At 39.3% G+C, this 27,895-nt stretch overlaps 1 protein-coding gene across 2 annotated transcripts; it reads right to left on the minus strand.

Moving 5' to 3' along the window:
* Nucleotides 1–368: 368 nt before the first annotated feature.
* sacs2 (sacsin molecular chaperone 2) lies at nucleotides 369–27,895 on the minus strand. Of its 2 annotated transcripts, none has more exons than XM_088931024.1 (8): nucleotides 27,878–27,895; nucleotides 27,510–27,560; nucleotides 27,106–27,193; nucleotides 24,129–24,240; nucleotides 23,255–23,401; nucleotides 14,319–15,747; nucleotides 13,893–13,981; nucleotides 369–12,313 (listed from the first exon to the last, which is right to left on the minus strand). In XM_088931024.1, exons 2-8 carry the CDS (start codon nucleotides 27,542–27,544, stop codon nucleotides 1,350–1,352), a joined length of 12,864 nt encoding a protein of 4,287 aa, XP_088787150.1. In that variant the 5' UTR covers nucleotides 27,545–27,560; nucleotides 27,878–27,895; the 3' UTR covers nucleotides 369–1,349. The 2 variants fall into 2 exon arrangements, with proteins under 2 accessions (XP_088787150.1, XP_088787149.1); XM_088931023.1 differs by lacking the exon at nucleotides 27,878–27,895 and adding an exon at nucleotides 27,837–27,873.

Here is a 27,895-nt window from a genome sequence, read left to right on the forward strand (position 1 = left end):
GATAGCTACCCAATTATCAAACCCTGAACCGCAGCAATGCTAATCACTGCAATACTGTGTTTCTAAATTATTCCTTTCTCTGTTTGTAACCCAGTCCGGGACAGAGCAGTCATTCGTGTGCTGTCAGTCCAGCCTTGTTCCCTAATCTTCTGGGATAGACTCCAGGCTGCTGTGACACTGACCAGGATAAGTGCCTTTCTGATAATGTATGGTTTTACTTTAAATAACTACACCCAAGAATGAAGGGTATGGAAAATGTTTATTGAATGTTTTAGTCATAGTAAATTGGTCTTAACCTGCTTGGCTGAGCCTCTTGGCAATAGGATAAGGAGGAAGTCACAAAAAAAATCACACTGCTTTGACAAATAGATTAGAAAACAATTTATTAGGTTATATCTCTATTCATTTTGGGTTTGTGTAGGTGTAACATGAATTAAGGTACCAAGCTCATGTACAAATGAGCATAAGACCTGACCTAAACATATTAGAATGGGCAATTTACTGTACGATGGATTTCAGTACTTTTTAAAAACAATGTAAGCACACATCTAAATAAATTTAATTAAGTTTAGGGTAATTTTAGGATATCGGAGTTACATTTTTGAAACCTTTTCACTGTCATAAAAGAGGTACATCGAGAATCACTATTATATTACACAATAATAACAGGATACCATCATATAGAGTATAAATTTGTTTCTGTAAAGCAAAGTATTAGTAGAAAATTTTCAAAGCATGCAGAGGGTAAATAGAATTGGATTTTTTACTGTATTATAATTTTATTATAAACTATGACAACTGTGCAATTATACTAATATAAAAAGAATACAAAAATAATAATGCTTACTTAAGCTAAGACTTAAGTGACTGATCCTTAATCTTTAGGGTGAATTTTTGCCAAAGGGGTACACGTTTTCTTTTTAAGTGAAGTAATGGACCTTCACCCTCCAGTTCACTCTTCAAAACCACACATTTAAATAAGACTTTCACTAGAACACCCTTTCCAAAAGTTCAAACCATACTTTCATTGTAGTGCGCTCATAGATTACATCAGCATGAAAACCTCATGACAGAAATGATCTATCAGCTTTTAAAACTTGCATTTTTTGCTGTAACTCAAATTCAGTTCTAATGCTAGACATCTAGGATTGCAGGTAAAAAAAATAAGTATAAATGTTTAGCACCAAAATGTTTTTTTTTCAATTAAGGATATAAAGCAAACAATATCCATGTGCTTATAATACATACTGTACTCTTGAGTCACCATGCCTTTAGAAAGTGATATTATAGGGAAAGGGACAACAGCAACATTATTTTAAAAAATAAAGCTTTCATTTTTAAGTGAGTTTTCATTCAGAAACAAATTCGTGTATCTTTGTCAAAACCTCATTTGCCAGTTCTAGCACCTGGTTTTCATTCTGAGAACTGTACTTATCATTTGGAATAAGTGGTAAAGGATAACAACTGGGATACTGAGTCTTTTTGGCATCAACACCAAATTCTTTTAACATGTTTACTGAGCCAGGTAAAATGCTGAGTTTAGCGCTGTACTGAGACACCTGCTGGGCAAGATGAGTAATTGTGCTATATGTTGGTTGGTTACCATTTTTCCTGTACTGTGCAGCTATCAGGGCCTTTTCCACAGCTTGGTGGACCTTGAAGAAGAGCCATTCTGAAGCTTTGTCTCCACTGTCATTTGACGCAGCAGCAAGGTCGCACTGTGCTTGCCTGAACCAGCGCTGAGCTTCTGGAATGTTAGACCTCTCCTGTTGCCGTCCGTGGAAAGTCCAGAAGTTATATTCCCATGAGGAATAGCGTTGGTGGAACCTAGTCCTCCCTTTTTTATGTCGAGATGCTTCCCTGTCCCACTGCTGGTAGAAACCTCCATAGCTCTGATTTCTTTGGGTCCTAAAAGGGGAGTTGTTGGCTCTGGCATCATTTGCAGATTGGCCCTCTTCCATCTCTTTGATTCGCTGTTGTATGTACTGAAAGACCTTTGTGGCAAGATCGACACACTCTCTGTTCTTGTCTGGATGCCACTTCAGGTAGAGACGTCTGATTGCTTTTTGTCTTTCTTCCTCCAGCAGGGACCAGATGTCTTTCAAGCACTCGTCAATTTCTCTTTTAATCTCCTCCAGCGATTTGCTTGGGGTTCTGTCAGATGAAGGTGGAGCCTCTGATGGATGTTCAGAGAGAACAAGTGCCCTGCAGGTGTTTCTAGTGGAACACGGTGATCTCTTTGGCCTCTTAAACTGATAAAGGTCAAGGGAACTTACTTCAATGATCTCATCTTCCCCTATATTGATCTTATATCTTTGAAAAGCTGCTCCTCCTTGGTTTTCTGTTGTATTCACAACTTCCACAACAACTGCATAGCAATAAATTTCGTCCTCAGATGATGGCTTCTTGTAGCCAACATACTCTCCTTTTTCAAAGTTATTGAGGAAATCCATGTCAAGGGAGTCAATCCACTCATCGGGAATAATACTGCCAGGCTCTGGCAGGTCACTTTGCCCATTCTCTTTCATTCTACTGTCCTGTATACCACTCTCTTCTAAAACGTTCTTTACATCTTCAAAGTTTTCACACACCAGCAGCTGCCCAAGAATTGAGAGTGATTCCTGATTCAACACATTGCTTAAAAAGGCATTGATCTCCATAACTAGGTAGCCATTTATTTTAGATATTACCTTCAGGATCATGTCATTCTTGTGTAGCAGGTAAAAAGTGCAGCCATTTTGATTCCTTTTCACATATACTTGCTTTACAACTTCAGTATTGCTGAGGGGTTCATTATTAAGTAAAAGTACTGTTTCGAGTGTCTCACAGCAGATGATCTGAATTTTGGAAAACATATGTTCACACATTTTAACAACATCACTTTCAGACACACTACCATTGAATTGTCCTCTTATAAGACACACAAGTCCATGCCGAAAGTAGGATGAAGACAAATGGTTATCAAAATGGCCCCGAAATTCACAGTGTTCTCCATGTTCACACACTTTCAAAGTGGCATCCATGAGGTCTTCCTTTGTGACCTTGGACAGCATTTTAGGACAGATCTCCTTAGGCAGCATCTGAAGCAGCTTCTGTTGTTCATAGGAATCACTACTGAGGTTACACTTGCTAAGTTTTTCAAGAAATTTCAATTTCGTCTCTAAGACTTCACATCTTTTAACCTGAAAAGCTGTGTCATTAAAATACAGTGATTCTGACTTGTACAATTTGCCATTTGTTGCTGGCAGGTATAAGGGTTTGAGATGCTCCAATTGGCGCTCCATAGGCTCTTCTTTCAACAGATGAAAAAGATGTTCCACTGCTCTTTTAACAGTTTTTATCTGATTTGCATTTAGTGTTTGCTTGTCAGATGAATCTTCATAAACATCTCTTAGGAGGCTGCTGTAGTGCTTCGCAGAAGGGGTTTCTGCAACACCCACACTCTGAAAGAAGTCAATGTATATTGCTAGCTTGAAAGGAACTTTATATAAGTATGGTCTGAAATCCTTATCATCCTTCACACTCAGAACCACACGGCTTGGTTTAACCAGTGCAGCATCTTCTTCAACCAGAATAAGTGGCAGGTCAGTCAAAGACTGAGCGTCAAAACCTACTGTCTGCAGAAATGCATACGAATGACGGAGAACTTTGGCTCTAGTTTGGATCATAGCAGGAGTCTGGCACAGTACTTGACAGATGGTTTTCAGATTCTGAATTACACATTCAGTAGGTGGCTTACAGACAGCTCCAGCTGCTTTCAGTATATTTACATGGCTTATGGTAGTATTGACTAATGGTAGTATTGGCATAGAGGTCCAAATTAAAAGTTCAGACTTTGAGTCCATTTTAATGAGTGACCCGCTGATTGACACGGCTTCCTCGTCTCTTGCAAAAGGTTCATGGTATCTGCGTAGTTCTTCTTGCATTTCCTGGGGGAAAACAAATTTAATTGTTGATATCCTGCTCAAACCGTTAGCATGTAGTTCCCCTTGGGATGTATTCAAAAGGGTCTCCAGAAGTTTAGTAGACCTTCTCTTTAACAGTCCAAGAGAAACGTTCCTTTTGGCATCCTTTTCAATTTGTTGTGCAAATTCAATTAATTCTTCCTCTGATACAGCATGCTTAAACCCAAGATCCTTAAGCAGATTTTTTACCCTTTTATGGGTGTATCCCATGTTGTACCAAAACTCCGTGGGGATAAACCGTACATCTGGGAGCATGAGCCGATAAAGTTCAACCTCATCATCATAGAAATAGGAGGCTGCCTGAAGATTGCCATGGATATCTTTTATGAACCTCGCATTTCTCAGATGGGACAGGATGCAGTCTTTGTGTTGTCTGTAGTCTTCATAGTTGTTCTGTATTTCTAGCAGCATTCGCACAGCACTTAGCATCTGAGCCTCAGTCAGCCTGCTTAAGAAAGGCAGAATGAACTGTACATAGAACTCCACATCATTGAGAATGTCGATTTTCATGGAACTGGACAAGTGGAGGTTGGTTGAAGTATGTTTGAGGAAAATGGAGTTGTTATCGATTAGGTACAAGTCAGAAAATGTGTGTATGAGCTCAGTGTTTAGGATGAACACATTTCTGTGCCTGTCAATCCTTTGACGCCTCCCTTGCACTGTTTCAAACAGAGGCAATGACTTCAGCTTACTTAGGTAAGTGTTTGAATTACTGGAAGCACTTAACCCAGACTGCAGATACAAGAGGAGGCTGTCCAAGTCACAGCTACCAAGCTTATCAAATTCTAGATTTCGTTGTGAGTACAGTTGCTCCAAAACAGCACTCCTATCAGCCACATTTAGCAGCTCAGGCATGATGTAGCACCGTAGAAATTCAGTGGAGAAGAAGGAGTGATCTACTTTGACAAACCCCAGCTTAAAAAGAATAGCAATTAATATCTCCGGTGAGTCAAAAACAACACTTGGTAATGAATTCATGGTTGTTAGTAATTGCTTGTTATTTTGTTTGGGGCAAATGACAGGGATAATAGAAGAATCAGAAAGCAGCTCTTTTGCTTTGTTGAAGGTGTTTTTTCTATTCTTCTGAGCTGCAGAATGGACTTGATCCTCAATGTACTGCCACAAAAGTTTTAGCCAGTTTGACAGCCTCTCATTTAGAATGTGCAGCGAAGAGCATGAATCAACTTCAGATTGTTGAACAAGGGTGCGGAGCAGATTTTTTAGAAAGTCTGCTGAGAGAGAAATTGTCAATTCTTTCAGAAAATTGGCATTTTGAAGAATATCAAAATGGCTGTGGTTAATGCTGTAGTCTGCAAACCTGTGTTCTAGCCCTTGAAACAACTTAACAAACTTTGAGAGGAATTTTGCAGCCGTGCTTTGAAAAGGCCTCAGCATTCCATCATGAGTAAGTAGAAGGGGCAATCCATCCAAAGTACTGGAATTATTCCCGTTAATGTCATTCAGACAGTAATCCAAAAGGGTTTTACATCTAAACTTGTTCTTGATTAATGTCTGGCTGACTGGTAGTGGCAAAACTGTTTCTGCTTTTGTCAAGTCATTCAGCAGCTTTTTCTTCAGATAGTTTCTTAATGCCTCTGGGTTAAGTACCAAGACTTCAGCTCCTGCTTTCCTAACACTTTTCAGTAGTTCATCCATACTCCTTGAACTGGGGACCAGGTTCATTCCAACATCCATTAAAAGCTGAAGAAAGCTCTCACTCTCTTTGTTTGTGAAATAGGGTGCTTCAGCTAGGTCTGGCTTGGAAAAGGCAGACCAGGTGACTGTGTATTGCTTTAAAGTTTCTCTTACAGTTTGGCAAGTTGACTTACATAAAACAGGCACTACAGGCAGATGTTTTTTACAGATTGACTTGTAAAGCTCATGGATCATTCCTTGCCACTCTTGTGCTACATGATCTGAAACATGGGGGAAAAATCTCAAGTAGAAGTGCTCTAGGCTAAAACCAATAAGATCCAAAGGCAACATTAGACCTTTAATGTTGTTTGCTCGAATGTAGTCCAACAGGTCAGCGTACAAAGGTGCAATGACACACAGTTTGAGTAGCTCATTCCAGTCAGTCTTCTCACTCTTGCCGTCTTCCTTCCACAGGACCCTTCTGGATGTGTCCACCTCAAAATTTCCATTAACATGCACTGGGAGGCCTGTATGGCCCGGCAAAGGCAGGAAACAAAAAGCTTTTCCTTCAATTTCGGCATTCAAACAGGCAGCAACAGTCCCGTGCGGAATTCTTCCGTATCTCTTACAGTCAGTGTTCTTTGTGCAGTGGTGTTGACTAGGCACCCCAAACTGCTCTGCCACGATCCATTGACTGTTTTTTTTATTAGATAAAACTTCCATGGTGTAGATAATCTGGTATGGATTTACGGATCCTTCTGAAAAGTCTGAAGCTAAAGTCTTCTGCATATGCTTTTGAAAAGGTTCCTTTTTTATGCGGCTGTCTTCTGATAGCTTCAGTTCAGCAGTGAACAGTGTCTGCAGCTGATTTGTACTTTTATTGAATAGATGGAACTCAATTTTTCTGATGTGCTGCAGAAAGAGAATCAAGCCTTCGGGGTCTTCAGAAAGAGCTTCCAGAAGTTCTTTAATGTCACTGGAGTTGACTGCGTGGTTAGATATTTCTGACGTCACAGCCATCTCATCTGTCCTTATTGGAAGCCTAAACATGGTACCTTCGGTAAGATTAAAGACTGATGGTAGGAATGTATCATACACATCCACAAAAGCATTTTTGAATTCTGTTTCTAGTGAGAACTTGCAGCCTGGATGTTCCTTTGTTGCTTGCTCCAGATAGCTGAGATGTGGATCAGAAATGCAAAGCCATTTGTCTCCTGTTAAGATTGCTGGGCAATCTGTAAGATGGTAAACGGAATTAAACCCAACTCCATATTTTCCAATTTTCCCTGGTGCTCTGTTCTTTCCTCCTTCACCTAGTTGCTGAATACCCTGCAGGTCCACCTCAGAGAACACCTTGTTGTTGTACACACACAGTGCTGGTCCTTGTAGTTGATTCCATTTCTCTCCAAACGTTTTTCTTGTGCTATGCATCCTGGCATCCCAAACAAAGTGAATTTCTGTTGCCTGCGCATCGTCGGAATTCTGTACGAGCTCTTTCAGGATGTCCTTCTTGGAAGGATAAGATGCAATGATGTTCCTCAGCCGCACAGTCAGTTTTTCATGCTGTCCAAACTCGCTAGCAAAGGGTGAAAATCCAGAGACTTTATGATTCTGTAGCATGTGATGCCGAGTTGTTTGTACCTTCAGGTGAAGGGCGGTAGCACGGGAAATGCGCTCATGGCACAAAATGAGACTTTCGGGAACAGGCAGCCATGGACTGTCATTGTAATAGAGCTGACTGGAAAGACGTAACACACCACGGCTATCAGGCAAGAGATACTCTGTAAATCTGCTGTCATGGACCTCGTGCAAGCCATTTATAACAATTCTGAGACAGATCTCAAGGTCGCAAGAGGGTAGGGCGGCTGCCTTGTACTTTGTAGCCCAGCTTTGGAGCACAGCCATGTAGTCTTGTGAAGTAAACGCATTTTTAAGGCCAACACATTTCCAGAGGTTTTTGAATTGGGAAAAAGAGTTTGGAAGCTCGTAAAGGTATGGTCTTGCATCAAAGGACACTTTCTTTGCCACAGTATTCACACTTACAAGCTTGTTTTCAATAAGTATGAAGGGATATTGTTGTGCCTTTTTATTAACACAAATGTGGGATTGTTTATCTCCCTTCAGCACATTTTCCAAATACTTATAGCATTGAATGGCCACTTCAGATAGCAGAGATTCATCCAGTTCTTCATATAGAGCACCTGCCATCTCCAGCTGAAGAAGCACTGTATACAGTGGTGGTTTACTCAGAGCTCCCAGTTTCACTAGTACAGCATCATGGGAAATCATTGGGTATGCATACTGGATTTCTTGATGTACAGTGAACTGTGTCATGTTCACCAGATTCCAAAACCTAGAAATGTAAACTTCTGTGGGCTTCTTAAGTGTGACAGCTTCTTTCCCCTTACTGACAATTAAAGGAAGGCAAGCTGGAATGAATGGTATATTTCCTAGGGCTCTCCAGGCAGGTGAGGAGGTATCATTCAAGAATTTACTTGCTAGCTCCAGAATGCAGGAAACATGCTTGTATGCTTTCTCTTTATCTCGTTCCCATACACTGGCAATGGTCTCTGCCCTTTCCACTAAATCAGTCAAGGATAGACTATCACTCAGCATTCCGAGTTCCAGCAATCTAAAAATCCGTTGAGGAGAACAGAAGTCTTTTGAGGTTCCTTCAAGGACACGGCCTTCCTCCTTTTCGTACAGGCGAGCAACTTTCCCTGCAGGATTCACAAGTTTCCCAATGTACTGGAGCTGCCTGCCACCTTGTGTTGGAATGCAAGGGTGACTTGTCAGTAGATTATTGATTGCTTCATGATTCATGTCAATCGCATGCAAGACAAGAGCATTTCTGTTTCTGGGATCCATGGCATGTAGGTTATTGAACACAACTTTGCTGTAAAACTGAAACCAGTCAAATGTGTTCTCTTGAATTGCCTTGCCAAATCCAGTTGACTCAAAGCTGCTTCTCACCCACTCTGGAAGAGGAACAGCTAAGCAAGGTTTCTTTACTTTGTCTGAAAACTCCTTTAATGCAATGTGCCCAATTTGCTTTTGTTTCTCTATTTCAGGGTGCAAAAATCTGGCATTGTCTATTGAGCACCAGTTTTGCCCGTTGCTAAAGAGTTCAACAGGGGTGCCAATAAAGTTCTGAGCAACTGCAGAGTAGAAAGCAACAACCAGTGCTTGAAAAGATGTGCTTACTTTTTTAAAGTCAGGCCAAAATGTGTAGTAATTGTAATTTCTGAGTTTCCCCTCCTGTGTCATTTTCTTCAACACTACCAGGACGGTAATGTAAGCACTGCTCACACTGTCTTCCAGTAGAGCCTGATTCCACACGTGTTTTATTCCAGATTTCCAAAGGTTCTTGCGATTTGATGTTACAGAAAAAGATCCATTGACATGCACTGGAAGGCCAGAAAAAATTGAGAGTGGGAGGAAACAAAACATCTGGCCTTGAAAATGACTTGTGTCAGGTTCCCAATGTACTCCAGCTGGATCTTTCTTTAGAGGTACAGCAACACTTCCAACTGGTAGAGAAAAGCTAAGATCACTTCTTTTAGTTACTGCCATCTCCAAGGATCTGCCCATGCCAAAGCATGAATATAGAAGCCAGTATTTCACAAGCTCATTTTCTTCAGTTTTCCTGGCTACTTCAACAATATTTATCTCAAAGCAGTTGATAACCTCTTTGTATTTTGTATTCAGACTTGCTAAACACTGCAGAGAATTCAGCTGCATCTTAATCAGAGGAAAATCATCAGGTACATTCATGGTGGTCACAACCTGTCTTGTAACTGTCATCCGAGTGTCTATCTCTTTATGTTGAGGAGGAACCGAAGCAGTATTTGGGAGAAACTCAAGTGACACTTTGTCCAGATTCTTTAGAAAGAGTAGAAAATTCTGGGAACTTTCCATTAACTGTGTCACTAAGTTATGGACTTGGTTTCCACCATAGACTTTTTTACTGATTTCTGAGGTCTCTGCCTCATCCTGTGTCCGAAAAGGTAATTTAATGAGAGTTCCCTGATAGAACCGCTGGTTGCTGTCTACTTCAAGATTACAGCCATAAACTCCTTGGTAACATCTGAACTGCCCAGGGAACCTACGAAACAGCCTTTCATTGAACAAGTTAAGTTTGATGCCAGGGTTACCTTTGTTTAGAATGTGCTTTTCCAAATGAGTGATATTTGGGTCAAAAATAAGTATGTTTTTGCCACTCAGGATTGAAGGAATGTCAGTCACATGATAGACTGCATTAAATCCCAATCCAAACTTTCCAATTTTCTCTACTTGTTTGTCTTTGGAGGCAGACCCAACTCTTTTGATGTTTACCCAGTCTTCTTTTGTGAACAGTGCATTATTGAAGGCCCAAAGACATGGGCCATGACAGGAGGACATACCTGGGTCTATAAGGCTGTTTGAAGATTCTCTATTTTGCCTGTTGTCCACCATAAAGCCACAAACTTTAGCACCAGCATCTTCGGCATTTTGTAAGAGTTCTTTGAAGAGGTCGTGTTCTTCATCATACTCCTTAAGAATGTTTTTGATTCTTAATGTTATTGGTTCTGTTTGGCCACACTGCTCTATTCCAATGAATTCTGGATTTAGTATCCGAGTACTAAGGAGGGGAACTCCCAGCCACTTTGCTGTCACTCCAGGTATTTCCTCATGAATGACATGAAATACCTCCTCATCTTTAGCAAGGTCTTCCAAACCATCCTTGGTAATATCGCAAAAGACAGTGGAAGACAGGGGCTGCAGATTGAATTTTCCTTCATTCCCAGTCCTTACGGGTACTGGAAGATCTTCTGTAAATGCTGCATTCTCCTTTCTCATCCAGTTGAGAATTGAAATGGCCACTTTCAGTTCAGGGGAGGAACCGAATGTTGGATGCCTTTGGTCAATTGCATGTTTTATGTGATAAAGTATGTCAACAACTTCTTTCTTTGACAATGCATCTTTCACTCCAAATGTTGTTAGCAAATTTCTATACCTCAAAAATTCTTCTGGCACCCTTTGAATGTAATAGCCAAGATCTAAATTAGGGGGATGGGATAAAACTACATCCTGTGGGGAAACAAACTGACCATTAATCAATATCCATGGTATGTCTGTGTCCTGCATCAAGTTCTTAAACTGTTCCATTTTGCTCTGCATAAATGTGTACATGGCATGTAGCATTACATTCAAATTCTCAATTATTCTTGGACCTTTAATTTCATTTACCATTGTTATTAAAACAGACAGGTTTTCAAATACTTTTTCTACTGGGGGTGTCCGAAGAAGGCCAAGTTTCAAACTTGCTTTCTCAGTCAGTTCATGAGTAAGAGGCATGACAAAGCCCACAACATTTGTGTACTTTGAATCTCTCATATCCTTTGGCTTATAGAAACTTTTCAGTAGTGAACTGTGGTTTTCAGTGCCAGTTCCAGGACTGTTGCAAGGATACCACTGTGTATTCAAAAGCTGCTGCATTTGTGGTTCTGAAAAGTTTGAAAGTACAACTGTGGAGTTTAAAACTTTTATCAGTGCTCTGGCTTTTGTGAGAGCTTTTTCCGCACAAACTGCATGCAGCTGACTGATTTGAGTGGCAACATGTAAAACATCACCAGGACTAATGTCCCCTTCTTTTGACTTTAATCCAAGTAGACGTAGACTATCCAGCATCTCTTGTTTCCCAGAAAACATGGCAGGTGGAAAAAATTCTGGCTCAAACAAAGCTTTAAATGTCTCATTGCAAGGGTCAAACAGCCTGGATGCTTTCACTGGGGCCCTTCCATTCGTCACAATGAAGCACAGATTCCTGCATTTTCTGTGTAAATCTTGCTTCTGGGGGAAAAGAAAGATGCCACACTCTAAAATCCAAACCATGATTTTCTCTGTTTCTTGTCTATCATACAAGCCCTTTTCAATTCCATTCACTAGTACAGTGGCTGTCTCAGCTGTGTTTAGGAGGATGATTTTCATTAATGATAGAATCCTCTCCTCTGCTTGAGTTGCACACTTTATCCTGATGTCTGGCATGAGAAGATCATCAGGGAGTGGAGGGGTGGAATTCAGAATCACAGCAGTCTTTGATCCAGCAGCAATGAAGCCCCCAGACGTACTTTTGATTGAAGGCATTTGTTGGAACAAGGGCAATTTTAGTAGAAGTTGCTTTTCAGCATTGGAAAAAGATTCCAAGCTCGAGAAATAAATTAATAGTTTTTCTCTTTCCTCGAATGATGATGAGCTGATGCCATGTATCACTCTATCAGCTCCTAAATTTAGAAAAAGCTGCAAAATGTTTCTTGGAGATGGTGTCAGAATGTATGTGTCAAGATCCTGGTGTTTCAGACATTGGTCCCTTTCAGAAATAACAGTCCCCCCTGCCTTACTAACAACTGCAGCAAGTTCTCCTGATAAGCTGGCCTGTTTGCTGTTCTGAAAGACCAGAGTTGTGTTCTGCATCAACCTAGCTAACGTTATGGCACGTGTATCATTTTGAAGAGTATTGAGAGGTATTAGGGGCATTCCAACAAAGTACTCCAGGACTTCAAAATGACGGATGAGAAATTTCCAGAACTCCTGCAACCATTGAGTGGGAGGATGTAGCTTATTTCCAATTTCCCAAATCACATGACCAGAACACTCTTTCCAGTCTTTGGGTAAACCCTGCTTTGCAAGATTCATCACAACCTGGGTATTTAGATTGAATATCTTGAAAGTATCTGAAATGAAAAAAAAATTACATAGCACAAACATGACAATGACACTCAACAGGGCAAGTGGACTGAAAAAGCATGAATGATGGATTGAAACAGGTACAAAATGTGCGTGATCGCTCTGTTCGTTCAGAATAAATGAATATGGCTCATGGTTGGAAAACTGTCTCTGTCGAGCTTCATAGAAATGTGTTTAGAGGTTACAGTATGTCTTACTTTCAAAGTAAGTTAATCAGCACCAAACAGAATGAAGCATACTGCATCTTATTAGGGGAGTAGTATGCCTGAAAGGAATGACATGGTGTCGGAGGCTTTCTTTTCTGTAGAAGATGTGGCGTTCTCAGTGCCTGTTGATGATACCTGCCCTGTTCAAGACACCACCACCTCTGTAATGGTTCATGATGAAAATGAGTTCACTGCTTCCACCATACCTATAGCCAACAGCTACAGTATATCTCCCTGCAACTCACAACTGGCAACCCACTGAAGCTAAGCAGGCATGAGTGTGGTCAGTACCTGGATGGGAGACCTCCTGGGAAAGTTAAGTTGCTGCTCAAAGAGCTGATAATGGGGCCAGTAGAGGGCGCTCACCTTGCAGTCTGTGTGGGTCCTAATGATCCAGTATAGTGATAGGGACACTATCCTATAAAAAGGGATCTGCCCTTGGATGAGACAGAAAACTGAGGTCCAGACTATCTGTGGTCATCAAAAATAACATGGTGCTTTTTGCAAAGAGCGTGTAACCCTGGCCTCCTGGCCAAATTTCCCCTTTTACCAATCATGGCCTCCTAATAATCCCCATCTATGTACTGGCTTCATTACTATGTTTTCCTCCCCACTGATAGCTGGTGTGTGGTGAGAGTACTGGCACACTTTGGCTGCTGTCATATCATCCAGGTGGTGGAGGAGAATCGCCATTACCTGTAAAGTGCTTGGAGTGGAATGTCCAGAAAAGCACTACATACTGTAATTGTAAGGTACTTTTAATACTATTATTATTATTATTATTATTATTATTATTATTATTATTATTCTAGAATCAGTCTCAAGTCTCCAGGCTGAAATCTGATCAGCGAATGATTATATTTACCCATGTAGGGCTCAGTTAGGTGGATCAGTATGTAGAAAATGAATGTATGTTCCCTATAGACCAATGAATCACTGAATCCCAAGATATTTTGTGGGATGCTCTAAAGAGACAGTTTCCAGGTATCAGCAACTCGAATTTCGTTTCAGGGGCTCAGATATGCCCTTTAGCAAGAATGGAATTTTTTGCATTCTAGCTTGATGGATATCCTTATTTGCAGTGAACATATGAAGTATGTGTTTATGTAGTGGGTAATCACATGCATTAATTGGAGTGTTTTCCTCCATCAAATTTGATGCTAATATTTTAGGGTTCCTTATTTCATGATCATAATTAACTGAAAACAAACCCAAAATTTAGTTTTTGGGTCCCATCTTCTAATATTCATGATCTTGAAGGGTTATTTAGATCACAGAATCATCTAAAATATATATAATACTTATATATATATATCTGATTTCTACCATTTTTACTAAATAAACACAAATAAAGTCTTACTGTTCTCCGCAAGTTTCTTCAAGTGGTGCAGAATGCCAGATCTAATATCCTTAGGTAAAAATAAATGTTCAAATTGAGGAAGTAGAACTCTGTAAACAGAACAAAACCATTTTCAATTAGCTAAAAGAATAGGTTTTGCAAAATAAGGAAAATGGACCAGATTTATTAAAAATGGTATTCATGGTATTTATGCTAAAAGAAAATGATGATAACAATTATAAACCTTGTTTATCATTAAAAAATACATCTTACCAAGAAAAGTCCTAGAGTCCTAATGTCACAGAACAGAAATTGAGTATATCTTTTTGACATTAAAAGTGCTTGTTATCAATCATTTCTTTGCAAAATATCTAGTATGACAAATTGTTAGTGTTATTTACTACAAGTAGAAATAATCAACAGATTGTGTTAATGTTAGTTACATACCTTGGGAACTCCTCGTTTTCGATCAAAGCTACGAATTCATCTCCAAAGCTTCTGAAGGATCCGTCACTAACAGGAATGAGCTGAAGCCCTCTGAGATCATGGTAGCACCCATCACTCAGAACATACTCCAGGAGAAACAGTTTGTCTTCATTAGACAGTCCGCTCAGGTTGCTTTTGTGGAGGACTCTTCGAATAAAATCAGGAGTGACGAATGTCAGTGACTGCGGTTTCTTAAACACAGACTGGATTGCTCCTAATATGTGGGATGGAATTTTGACCAGGAGTTGTCCCTCTTTGATTAGAAGATCAGCAATGGCTTTCATCATGGAAGTGTCTTTGTCATCTGGAGGCAAAAACACAGCCTCTGCTGGTTTTACACACTGCTTTTCATCTCCTGCTAGAAACAAAACATTCAGCTGAAGGAGGTGTTGGAAGATTTCGATTGTGACTCCCATCCACTTTTCTTTGTCTTTCATTTGACTGATGTTTGGCCACAGGTCATACACAATGGACGCTGGTAGAATGGATTGTGTTGATAAGTTAATGGCATCCAGGATGATCTGAAGGTAGGCGAGAGGAAGAACCGTCTGTACTAACAACTCATTCCACTGAGCTGCTTCATCGTACTTCTGGTCTTCTTCCTGCCACTTAATGTGCCTCCTATTGTCCGTGAGACCAAAACAGGCATTGACGTGAAGAGGAAATCCAGTCCTGTTGGGTTCATTGTTAGGCAGAGGCAGAAAACAGCTCAGTCGCCCGTTAAACGACCCTTCCTCTTTGTCAAGGGGGAATGCTAGGCTAACTTGAGGAGAGAAACATAACTTCTCTGCAAGTGAGTCAAGTTGTTGCACATGTCCTTTCTTCATAGAACAAGATGTCACAAGCCATTGTTTTTGGGTTTCTCTGTCATCTGAAGAATGGTACGAAATATGTTTCAACCATGTTAAAGCCTCTGCCTGTACATCATTTCTTGGTTCCAAAATTTCACTGATATGGGGCTTTGATGCAGTTACCTTGAGATGGACGTTGACACTGCCCTGGCTGTTAATGTGTATTAATGAGACTTCAGTGACATTTCTCAAAAAAAGGAGACTCATGTCCGCATCGGCACTGAAGCTATCAAAGAGCTGAGTAATTTTTTCCGAGGTGTACAAATTTGGTGAGATCTCCGATGGCTTGTCACGCAAGGGAAATCGAAACAGCGTGCCAGAAAAGTGTTGGTCTTTACTGATGACATCTTCCCACCTCTGGCCGCAGACTTGTTCTAACACATCTTTGAGTGGCTGGAACTGATCATGCAAACTCAGCAATTCTTCTCTGTCCTCACTATCATCAAGAGACCATATGTTCCCTCCTTCTCTTTCACCAAAAATGGTCTCCTGAGGGTCCAGCATGCCAAGATGTCTGGCACTGAATATAGTTGGCAAGTCTGGAACAAAAAGGGTTAGAGCATTTTTGATTGATACAGATTTAGTTGTGCATATTATAGAATTCTGTCCACAGCAGGGACTTGACATCTGTGAATTTAACATTCGCGGACTCACTTATTTGCAATTTGGTTAGGCCGATGGGAATTTGTATGGAGGAAGAGCAGAACAGGATGAAACCGAGTTGGTGGTTGTTAACTCTTAATTAGTGGCAGAACAGACAAATCTATCTAATGAGTGAGCCTCTCCCTACCACCTGCCCAAGTACCTACTACCCAGCATTCGCATCTCAACTTGCTCTTGTTTTTATACTGTGATGAACACTCCCAGTTCTGTGTCCTCAGCATGAGGAAGGACAGGCTGCAGACGCTTAAACGGATGTTTTCTAATTGCTTTTTCCAATTCAGGGTCACGGGGGAACTGGAGTCTATCCTAGCAAACAAAGGGCAAGACAGTGTGCAGGTACAGATGCAGCCATTCAAAATGCGCAGGCGATACCTCATTATTTTCCGGTACGCTGTACGCAGTCTACTGCGAGTTACCAGTAAATACCGCGAGTTACCGGTAAATACCGCTAGCAAAATAATAGTATCCGGAATTTCCGCAAGGTGGAGCTAATAAAGCTCAACCTCTCATGTTTGAGCTGTAGCCATCAAAGTCTTTAACGAAGATATTACTAATAGTATTAATAATGAATGACCTTGGACAAGCTGTAAATGTAAACTCAAAGTATTGCCCTGGTCCACATTCTTTTTTTCATTGACCGTCTTTGTAAAAGTAACACCACAGCATTTCGCAATCACGCATTTGTTTCCAATCATGCAAAGTACAGTAATTTTTGAGAATCGATTCGCCATGCCTTTCACATGCTCATAAAAGAGATTGATTTAGGAACATAAACATATTACCGTATGCAAACTGTACTGTATACAGTATGTATATGTATATTTAATGTCTTAACTGTGCCCGTTTAAGTATTGAATATTTATATGGAATTTTACCACTGAAGGGAAATCTTAGTGCCTGAGCATAAAAAGAATAGGAGCATACTGCAACGCGTGTGAAGGCCATAAACGATATTAATTTTGGAACATAAACATACAGTATATGGCTGATCTCGGTACTTTAAATAAAACATACACGAAACATGGTTTCATTATGACCAGAATCGGTCTTGAGATATTTTTAACTTGATTTACAGTATTTGAGAGGTATGTCTTGACACCGATACTACGTAAATACTGCTCACGTATATGTTTCTAGGTTTATATTATGCATTTCATACGGTCAAATTACTTTTGAGCAACTGATAAGAAGCGCGAAACGGTATGCCCAGGGTGTTTTAGTTTTCGTTTTGTTTTAATGCAGTGCAGTGGATTGATTAGAGATATCAAGTACATACAAGTCATTTTTTAAATGTTGTAGTTCGTCTTGTAAAAATGTTACGAGTACATCATCTGTCAACAATTACACAGGTTCTGTTTCCATATTGCGGATTTTGGTTACGTAATATTATTTTCTAATTTCACGTTGTGAATATATGATTTGGGCAAACAGAGCCGCAAAGAAGTACATTATGGGTTGTTGTTTTTTTTTGCAGTTTTATCTAGAACAAGCGATGCTTAAACCTTTGTCTGATTATTGTGAAACTATCCACACGACAGTTACCTAGGAGTTGACTTCAGTGATGTCACTGATGGGATGTTTCTAAAAATCCATCCTCTGTAAAACGACTTCTCTAGTTGTCCTGCATATGTATTCGCTAATGAAGCTGTGTGTTCTGAGCCTGGTTCTCTACATTTCTGTATGAACCAGCTTAGAGGGCTAAAGACAGCTTGTGTTTAAATTGAGTGTAAGGTAATTTATGCTTCTAAAGTCATGGTCAGCATTTATTATTGTACTGATCTGTAAACTTGTTCTGTGCCTAATTACATTATTTTATAGCTTTATCAAATCTGTACATTGTCTGTCGATAATGTTTCTGTAGTGCTTTTTCAGCCCTCAGCATGTGACCTGTGGGTTAGGTTCCTGACTCCCATGTCACACGGTCTGTGATTGAATCCCATGGAACTATGACTTTATTTTTTAACAAACATTTCTTTGAAAAAATGAAACGTTTCCCTTGGTCAGAGATTAAATAAAACCTCACTCGCACCAAACAAATTTATATCTCTAAATATCACAACATGATCGAATTTAAGTCTTTTTAATAACAATGAATAGTCACCTATGCGTTACAAAATAAACATTTATATTGATTTGAATCGCATTTTGATTTAAATCGTAAACGCGTGTTCAAATATATGTGTTTAAAGGCGATATATAAAAGCGCTGATTCTTATGGAATGTGTTCCGCTGGGGATTCAAAAAATTTATTTTTTTTAATCGCGTATCTAAGGAAAATAGCAGTATAACTTTGTTCATGCACAAACAGTGGCATGTTACATTATAATTTGGGTGTCTCCTCTTGCCAGAAAGCTCTAAATTGCATTTTGAGTGCGGTTTTTGACTTTTTCTAAATTGCAACCCATAAATAAAGCTGATACAGTTTAGACTTACTGTATTCTAAACTGTATTACAACAGCACATTGGACAATGCAACGTAAATTGCAAAAATGCACTTGGAATCTGTCCAAGCCCTACTACGAAAATTATTTAAACTGCGACACTTATCATTCATCTTTAAATAAACTTTATTTTATATAGCGTTTTAAGCGAATAGGTAATTAGATTGCTCATAAACCTAATCGCTTTTTCTACATAAACACAGCGTGATTGCTCTCTGAAAATGCTTTTTCTTTATATTTAGGCTCAGATTTCAACTATAGATCATATTATTATAAACTTTCTTGGAAAAATTTCTTTTATGTAAATCATGTTTGCTATTAATTCATTTAGGGCTAAAATACGTTCATTGTCTTCCAATCGAGTCAAGTTGACATTGGAAGCTTGCCACGCCCTGACTGTTACACCAACGCATTAGCATGTTAAAGCGATTTCATTGAGGAGCCTAGCTACTAGTTAACACTGTACTTCCTACTTTGAAAATACCTGTGAAACCGGTTTAATTCGTCACAGCCAGCACTCCGGCAGAGAGGGGGGTTGTACTTGCAGTGTATACAGTAGATGGGAAAGCCAGAGCCAACCTTTACGCCGCCCACGTGTTATGCTCTTCCTTAATGTCTAAGCCGGAACACATGATTATATCTCATTTTGTATTTCTTAAAAAAAAAAATAGTTTGCCCAGCCTAACAGTATTGTTGTTATTGTTTTTAACCTGTAAAGTGCTTTGAGGAGCCACCTTTAAAGGCGCCATATACAATAAAGTTCATTATTATTACTATTGTTAATTTGCTGGACAGAGAGGTGAACATTATTACACAGAAGATTATTAATACTAAATAAATAATACTAAAGATACTACAGCAAAGAGGTCACTTATATTATAAGAATTATACCATCCTATTTCTTTGTGATGTCCTGTAAAAACTAAACCTATTTTTATAAGGCTTTTACTCAAAAGATTTCCAAACACACAAAGCATTTGTGAAGTACTATAGTATTTCTAAAGGTTACTGGTACAACATCAATCATTAAAGCTTAACAATAAAGTTTAGATTGCTGACTATGGACTAACTACATTAACTAACTGCAATGCAACAGTAGACATTTTACAAGTAAGAATATCTGGTTGAATTCTTGCATTTGTAGCCAATTTAATGCGAGAGATTTTTAAGTTTTAACAGAAGAAAACTACGAATATGAAAACAGCCATAACAACAAAAACTACTGTGCAAATATCAAAAGGCTACTTCAGTAATGAAATAATAATCACAGTAGAAACCAGACACTGTTTACACCATATTGTTAAGAAAGACTCAAGACAGAAATGTTCATGTACAGCTGGAAAAAACAACTTCTAAAACAACAGTGCAGGCTGCAACATTACGCCCATGCTTTTCCACACTTGTAAGGATAACCTTAAAACTTAGGCTGTTGAGTCCAATCAATTAAAGCTGGAGTTCTGCAGGTTGTACAGGCTTAAAAGGTAGATCGGTAGTTTATCTGCAATATAGTCCAGTACTTTAGGTGTTTCTTGGTTTAATTTTCCTGCTTATTAATGCTTACTTTCCTACATTTCCAATGCAGTTCACTATCATTATACACAAAAGCCAAACCATAAACTTTGAAGCTAGCAGACTTCAAGAAAACACCTGTTGGTGTTAAATGGTGAGGTTTTATTAAAATCTAAGGTATGAAAACAAACTAGCTACATTTTTAACACACTTTATAATACACCACTTTTTTGTTGTATCCCAAGTGATTTGAAGCATTTCTGTTTTAATTGAACTTCTAGAGTTATTTCTCCAATGTTTAGGAGGATATCGCCATAATAAGGGCATGCTTGTCATATGCTAAAAGAATAGCTTATAACAGGAAAGGCAAAGTCTATTTTTTTTAAAAAGCTCATTTAAAGTCTGTGCCCCAGAAGGTCCATTTATGTTGAGCTGTGAAAGTGCTTTACAGTAAAAACCTTGTGTAAATGGTTAAAAGCAATGATCCAGGGACCAAAGGTGATTCAGGAGGCTAGAACCAATATTTGTGTGCTCGGTGCAGTCGGATGTTGAAATTTGTTCCCCGTTTTTGAAAAAGTCCCACTGTATGCTGTTCCTTTTATTTACAATAAGAATCTAGGAACCTCTAGGAGACATCAACTGCAAATTGACATGACTGAGAGCCTCTTGAGTCCTGCAGATACAGGGTACCTCATAATTTTAATGAAATCAAATGTGTACTGTACGTGTAAAACTGAAGCTGACCTAACAACCATCCCCTTTTCTGCAGAGCGTGTTTAATTGTACTGTTTCAGCACATCAGTTTTTTTTTTAATTTTTTTAAATAAAGCCTTTAGACAATTAGGAGGTACTGGTATTCACAAGGTAGAAGGTGGTGTTTTCAGAGGCCTAAAGGGAAACTGTTATACCTAATGATTAAATACTTGATGAGACATTTTTTTACTGCATTGTTTATGTATGATCTGTGTATCTCAGCTGAAAAGCTGAGATAAAATAAGATGTATGCATCTAAATAACTGGACCTCAAATAGCAGACCTTATGAGCAATACTGTGTGTATTTATTTAAAATATTCATAGCTCCTCTGGAAAGTTGTTGGGGGAAAAAAACCTCACTCGCACCAAACAAATTTATATTTCTAAATATCACAACATGTTTGAATTTAAGTCATTTTAATAACAATGAATAGTCACCTAGGCGTAACAATATAAACATTTATATTGATTTAAATCGCGTTTAAATCGCCTTTATTTAAAACCCACAAATAAAGCTGATACTGTTTAGACTTTTAATTATTTAAAACTGTATTACAGCAGCACAATGCACAATGCAACGTAAATCGCTTTCTTTGTCTTCTGTGTAATAATGTTCACCTCTCTGTCCAGCAAATTAACAATAGTAATAATAATGAACTTTATTGTATATGGCGCCTTTAAAGGTGGCTCCTCAAAGCGCTTTACAGGTTAAAAACAATAACAACAATACTGTTAGGCTGGGCAAACTATTTTTTTTTAAGAAATACAAAATGAGATATAATCATGTGTTCCGGCTTAGACATTAAGGAAGAGCATAACACGTGGGCGGCGTAGAGGTCGGCTCTGGCTTTCCCATCTACTGTATACACTGCAAGTACAACCCCCCTCTCTGCAGGAGTGCTGGCTGTGACGAATTAAACCGGTTTCACAGCGAAAGACACCTTCCCCCCCCTCAAAAACCCAGTAAGTACAGTACTAGTTAAGAAAGGCTAGGCTCCTCAATGAAATCGCTTTAACATGCTAATACGTTGGTGTAACAGTCTGGGCGTGGCAAGCTTCTAATTTCAACCCGACCACGGCGAAAGGAACCCTTCTTTCATTTGAAGACAATGAACATATTTTAGCCCTGAATGAATTAATAGCAAACATAGTTTACATAAAAGACATTTTTCCAAGAAAGTTTAGCCTTTGTCACTAATGAAACAAAGGTCACTAGCCTTTGTCACTAATGAAACCACTAAATAAAGACATAAATATAAAAATCTTAAGATTTTTAAAATACATGACTTTGCTAAAATTTATTTAAAAATAAAAACGATTACAAACGCCAGGGGAGAGAGAGAACAGGGGAGGGATGTTGGTTTTGCGCGACGCCGTAGCCAATCACCTCCGGTACGTGTCTGTACCGCGCACTTTGAATGGCTGCATCTGTACACCCTGAAGGGATGGTGCAGAGTCGCGGGGCTGACACACAGCCACAATCACACTCACACCAGTTATCCTAGAAGCCAGTTAACCTACCAGTATGTTTTTGGACTATGGGAAGAAACTGGAGCACCCAGAAGAAGCTCATAAGAAGAACACAGAATGAAGAAACATTACTGTGGTAAGTTCATTGTTGATAAACATTTGCTATGGAGATTATTGATCAACGTGTGGTCTAAATGTACACTAACCTTTTATTGAACTGACATATTAATAATTGTTATGCTGACTAATGTCTGACAGCTATTGGGTTGATAGTAAAAGCTACTGTAAAAATCACAGGCTAATAACAGGATAATAACAAGGCTAATAACAAGATGTACAGTTGCAATGTATGCTTTACGACAGGTTGTAGCAGCAATTTATTCCATTTCTCTTGTAGAGATCACTCAGGCACATGTCTGTTCTCTGGTGTCTGAGCCCAATTTACCACACTTAGCCCCAACTCATTCCACAAATGTTCAGTGCTAAGTCAGGTACACCAACTATAAAATAACTGTCATGTTCTCATCTCAGAAGAAAGCTGTTGTATAAAGATGTGAGGTGCCCTGTTTGGAATGCTGTTACATCAGGTTGAGCACATAGGAAGAGTAGGGAGTGAGGTCACAGGAATCACTACAATTGGAGTTCCTTCCTCCTAATTTTATGCAGACTTTACATTTAACAACTTAAATAACCTGTCAATCAGCTTTTCCCCTAATGAGGTTCAATATCTGAAATCAGTATCCTATTCAAAATGCATGCATAAACAGAGTGATAACTTTCCTTTGATGCTCAGTTTAATATTTAATAAAGCAGATACTGCAGGGAAGGTGTGGTGGTGTTGCTTAAGTTCCAAAGTCCTCCCACCTCCTAAAGACTGGCTGGGTTAGACTGACTATTTTAACAGAGCTTAGTTGCCTAGTCAAGTGTTTTCACCCCTGCCTTGTTCCCTGTGGTGCCTAGTAATGTTCTGGTTTGCTGCAGTCCTCACCAGGATATTTACAGTATACTGTACTTCTATGAGATATGGAGTCCCCATTCAGTTTTGAAAGATTAATAAATAATTCCTGTACAAAAATAATTAAAGCCTACAGATTAAGCATTTTTGACAATCTGCTTTAAAAGGTACTTTGGCAGGTTCTTCTGCTGTATATTACGAGGCATTATAAATTCACTGTAATTCAATGTAAGCCTAATTTAAATGGTTGTTACCTGTAATATGATAGACAGAGTTGAATCCAATTCCAAACCGGCCAACTTTATTTGGATCATTACGTTTGATACTCCTGCCAGTTGACTGAATGCCTAGCCAGTCCTCATCAGAGAAGACAGCACTGTTGTAAGTATAGAGAGCAGCACCTACAGTATGAGAAGAAAAAACGATACTTAGAGACTGAAATTGAAGGTATTCGAACATTGATAGTACTAAGACTTAATCATGAGCCATGAGCTGTGTGGACACGTTTGGGTAGCAGGTTTAATGGCAACACTGATGATAGACTGTTAAGAACTACCGTTTGTTTTCTATGTCTGCTGACATTCCTTATCTTGCTTCTGAATAAAAATCAAACTCTCATACTCTATTGCTTTGCATTTCCTGAATGAATGAGACTCCCACGGTTCTTAACGGCCACTTGAACACGCAGATAATTTAAACCACAGCAGAAGAGATCTTTAGAGTGGTATTGGTGATAAGCAAATCATGAGAATTGTTATCTACAAATCTTTCACATGAACATATTTTGTCAGGCATAACACAGAATTTGCAACTACGTATGGAAACAGGTGTCCAAAAATAACTTGAGAGAAGAGAATAATAATTAGGAACACAAAAGGCTATTGTCAAAAAGGTTTCATACTGTACAGTATATTGTCAAACTTCTAACAGATTAGCATCTCTGAAGTGGGTTTAAATATTCAATTTTAGCAAGTAAATTTGTTCAGCAAAGGTGATTCTGGTTCAAGACAGTGAAAAACTGGAAACCCTGCTGCACTCCATACAACAATAACACTATTATTAGTGTATTATTAGTGGCAGCCTCACATTATTTGCCACACCTTTCATTTATAATATTTCCCACTGTACCTTGGTATTCTCTGAGGTCCTCACTCCACAGGGTTTCATTCCCATATGTTCTCTCATCAAAGATAAACAGCACCTCTGTGGCACAGGCATCGTCTGCGTTCTGTATCAACTCCTGTTTCAGACACAATAAAAGGATGAGATATGTCAACTCTGAGATTGTTGTGGCCAGGATTCTCACCTTCAACAGAACAAAATTGTGCTGATTTCTCCTCCGCTGTGTATAAAATAATGAAGGAAACTCCATTAGAAAACCACCTCCATTTCAGCAAGGGTCTGGCACTGGTCTGTAGGTGGGAGAAGACGTTTCGGCCCAAATTGTCCAGACGTCACATTGTAGAAGCCGATACCTTGGCTTCTTCAAGCGGATGAGGTCCTAGGATTAATTTGCTAGTAACTTCCAAATGCAGTACATGGTCTCAGAGGCCTCCCCCCTTTTGATACTAGAACTTGTGGGTAGTGTGTGAGATCCACAAGAGAGTGTCTTAATTACCTAGCTGTAAATGTAGAGTTAATGTTACCCATGGTTGCTGCCTCACAAAGCTGTGGCTGTGGGTTCACTTCCAGACCTGGGGTGCTCTCTGTGTGACATTTGTGTGTTCTCACCGGGTTTGTGTATGTTTGCAACCACAGTCCAAAGACATACCGGCAGATTAACTGACTTCTGGGAAAATTAATCCTGGTGTGAGTGTGTGCATGTCTGCATGTACTTGGCTCTCCTGTGACCCTGAATTGGATGAAACGGTTAGAAAACGAATGGATGGATGTTACCCATGACAGCCAATCACACCATACTACTATTTCAAATTAGACTTTAGATGCCATACAATGCAGTGCCATATAAAAGTATTCAGACCCTTTGTAATGGTGTCCCATTTTGTGAAATTACAAAATGATGCATACACATTCTTTTTGAACTTTTTGCACAATGAGCTATTAGCAAATGCCAGACAACTGACGGTGTTAAATTTTGTTAAGGCCTTAACAAAACAGTTCTCACTGATATCTCTGTTTTCTACTTTGTGCAGCCCTGCTTAAGGTGAAGGGGGATGCCCACCTGTCGTCTTCTCTGTGCAGGTTGCTAGGAGCGGGCCAGGGAGGAAGAAGTTTATCTTCTTTTTGGCCAACAGAGAACTGACCGTTGAAGAGAAGACCAGAGAGGTAGATCCACCTCCACATGTTGTCTCACAGAGTCGAGACAACAAGTTGCAACAATCAGTGACAGTAGTCATGAGTAGCTTGGCTAGTCTGAAACTGTTGCCTTCCTGAATAATGATTTAGCCTCTCTCTGTCAGGGAAGGTGTGTTTAGGCACTCACCCGTGTCTTAAAACATTCTCTATTCTTTTGGCTTGCTGAAAGGACCCTTTATTCGATGGGACTGAGACAGGGAGGTCCCTCGGCATTTCAGGAAAGTAAAAGCTGATAAGTGTTGTATATTGGTCTCTGCCTGGTTAATTTGTGCTCTGCATGCGTACTGTAGATTCTCTGTTCTGGTAGCCTGGGTCTCTTTTTCCCCCCAACCTTCACTATCACTGCCAGAAAGGTCTTATCTGGTACCACTGGTCAAGTCCAAGACGGTCAGCTTACATGAAAGAGTTCGAAACCTGTATAGGAAATTAATTAGGTTGCAGCACAACCGGGATACACTGCTTTTCGCTTTACTCAGGTAAGCCCCATTCTTACCATTCTGAAATATGAGAGCTCCCTTCACCTGGAAGTTACTATGTATAGTAAAGTACCTCCAATTTTCATGTAACCATGTGGGTGCATCCATTTGCTTTGTCAATAAACCCAGCACATTGTCCAAGGGTTTTCTGACATTCAGTACATTAAGTGGGTGGTTCTATTACATTGAGTGCACTCTGCCTATTAGCAACACTTTAAATATATCTGTACTATCCTTTATTAAATGTTAGCTACCGGGCATGGGTGCCCCAGCATGTTTGAACAAGTAGGATTTGTGGTGGCTAGATTAATGGCTTTTCCATTATCGTTTTAAGATTTAGAAAGCAAGCCTTCAGTGTATTTGTATTGGCTGCTGATGAGGTTAGTTGGTCTATTCAAACAGTAGTATAGTAAAAGTACACCAAGGAGATATGAAAATTGGCACTTGATCCATGAGGAATTCACTGTGCTCGTTTTCATTCCAGCTGAAGTCTAAAACCCTGAAGCCGGTTTACCTGCTTCGGCGCTCAGTCCTTAATTTCAAAAGCACCTACTGTACCTTCAAGTAGAATTTTTCCAGTGATTTCTGTCTACATTACTTTAAGAGCCCTCGCCTGGCTTTGTGGTAGAAGAGTGCCCAGCTAGTGTGTATGGCAAAGGGCAGGACGGGAGTAGTAGTGGCCAGGGCGGGGACTAGGGGAGAGACTGGCCAGTGCTGCTGACCAATTGTGGAACAGGTGTACACAATTGTAAGATCACCCCGGTTTATGTAGTTTCCCCGGTGTTGCACCCCCTTTTATACCTGTACCCACTTACCACCCTATCCTGTACCTACGTACGTGTGCCCCAAATGACCCTAGTGTGTTGTACCTTGCTTCCTTTGAGTTTAATCCCTTCATGCTGCTTCTGTGCTGATATGCGTGTCTCACAATAAAAGCGCCTGAATTCCTTTCGTTCATCCCCGCCGAACCCGCGGCGCTACAATATTAATACTTATCACGTATTAATATTTTAAATATTTTTAGTTTATAGTCATTATTCGTTTGTTTGTTTGTTTTTTAATTTGTAGGTTTGTCTGGAGCTCAATTGGCATCTTTAAAAACACCTTAGATTACACTATCACCGTTTTTATGCTGTTATGCCTTTCCTCGGTCTCCTGCAAAAGACAACACAGAAACCCTAGAAAATTCGTAACACTGAATATGTGCGACAACAGGAATTAATGGCAGGCCGCACTAACGCAGTATTGCTACACGAAAAAACAAGCAGAAATTGTTTACTGAAAAGAAAGGGTTGCTAATGTGTCGATCTCACCTTCAGTATCTGCCCGCCGTCTGGATACCTGCGCAAAATATCTTTGAGGTAGTCAAGGAATGGTGGCGAAGTGCCCCCAAACCTCTTCCTACAAAGACAAGCAAAAAAAAACCAAGATCTTACTACGACTTTTTTTTTAAGTGAACGTAATTAACCGAAATAAGTACTACAAGCGAACTTAAGAACTGTACCAAAACGTACGTTTATACCCAATTTGCTTTTAACGTTTGCCGTGGAATTTTTGAATACATCCAGTATGATATAAATACAGTATAATAACATGTACATCCCTATAATAAAGCGGACAAATTAATCTATAAAATAGTTTATGACGTTATTACATCATTTGTTGGGAGCGGGTTCGTAACCAGTTAAAAAAAGGAAAAAAGATTTATTTTACTTACTGCCTTTTCTTCCTTCGGCTTGCAGTATCACTCATGTTTCTTCATATGGTCCTAAGAAAAAACATACTATAACGTTATTAATCTAATAAAAACGTAAAGCCAAAATATCAACTATTCAAAGTAATGAAGAAGTTAATTTTTTTTAGTATTTTTATGCAACCATCCAAATCATTAAAAGTTTCCAAACACAAAGTACAAATCTACAATTTCTGAAAATGACATGTAAAAACATATACTTTAAGAATTGCCTTTATCAACTACAATAACATTAACATGGAAAATAAATTAAAGACTTCGATTTTAAGACCTGGAAATTAAAATAAATACCTTTCTTTTTAAACATGGAGTGGGCTCCACATAAAACTTACCGACACAATAGTTGCAAC

This window comes from Atractosteus spatula, chromosome 13 (genome assembly GCF_055471065.1).
Source record: "Atractosteus spatula isolate fAtrSpa1 chromosome 13, fAtrSpa1.hap1, whole genome shotgun sequence".
Taxonomy (NCBI): domain Eukaryota; kingdom Metazoa; phylum Chordata; class Actinopteri; order Semionotiformes; family Lepisosteidae; genus Atractosteus; species Atractosteus spatula.

Excerpts from the sequence above, each read along its gene's own strand:
- sacs2 (XM_088931024.1), bottom strand. The coding sequence starts at position 27,544 with ATGAGTGATACTGCAAGCCGAAGGAAGAAAAGGCA. Across the intron at positions 15,748-23,254 it reads CTCTGTCTATCATATTACAG|ACTTGCCAACTATATTCAGT; the intron begins GTAACAACCATT and ends TTTTTGTTCCAG. Across the intron at positions 12,314-13,892 it reads GAAGAAACTTGCGGAGAACA|ATACTTTCAAGATATTCAAT; the intron begins GTAAGACTTTAT and ends TTTTCATTTCAG.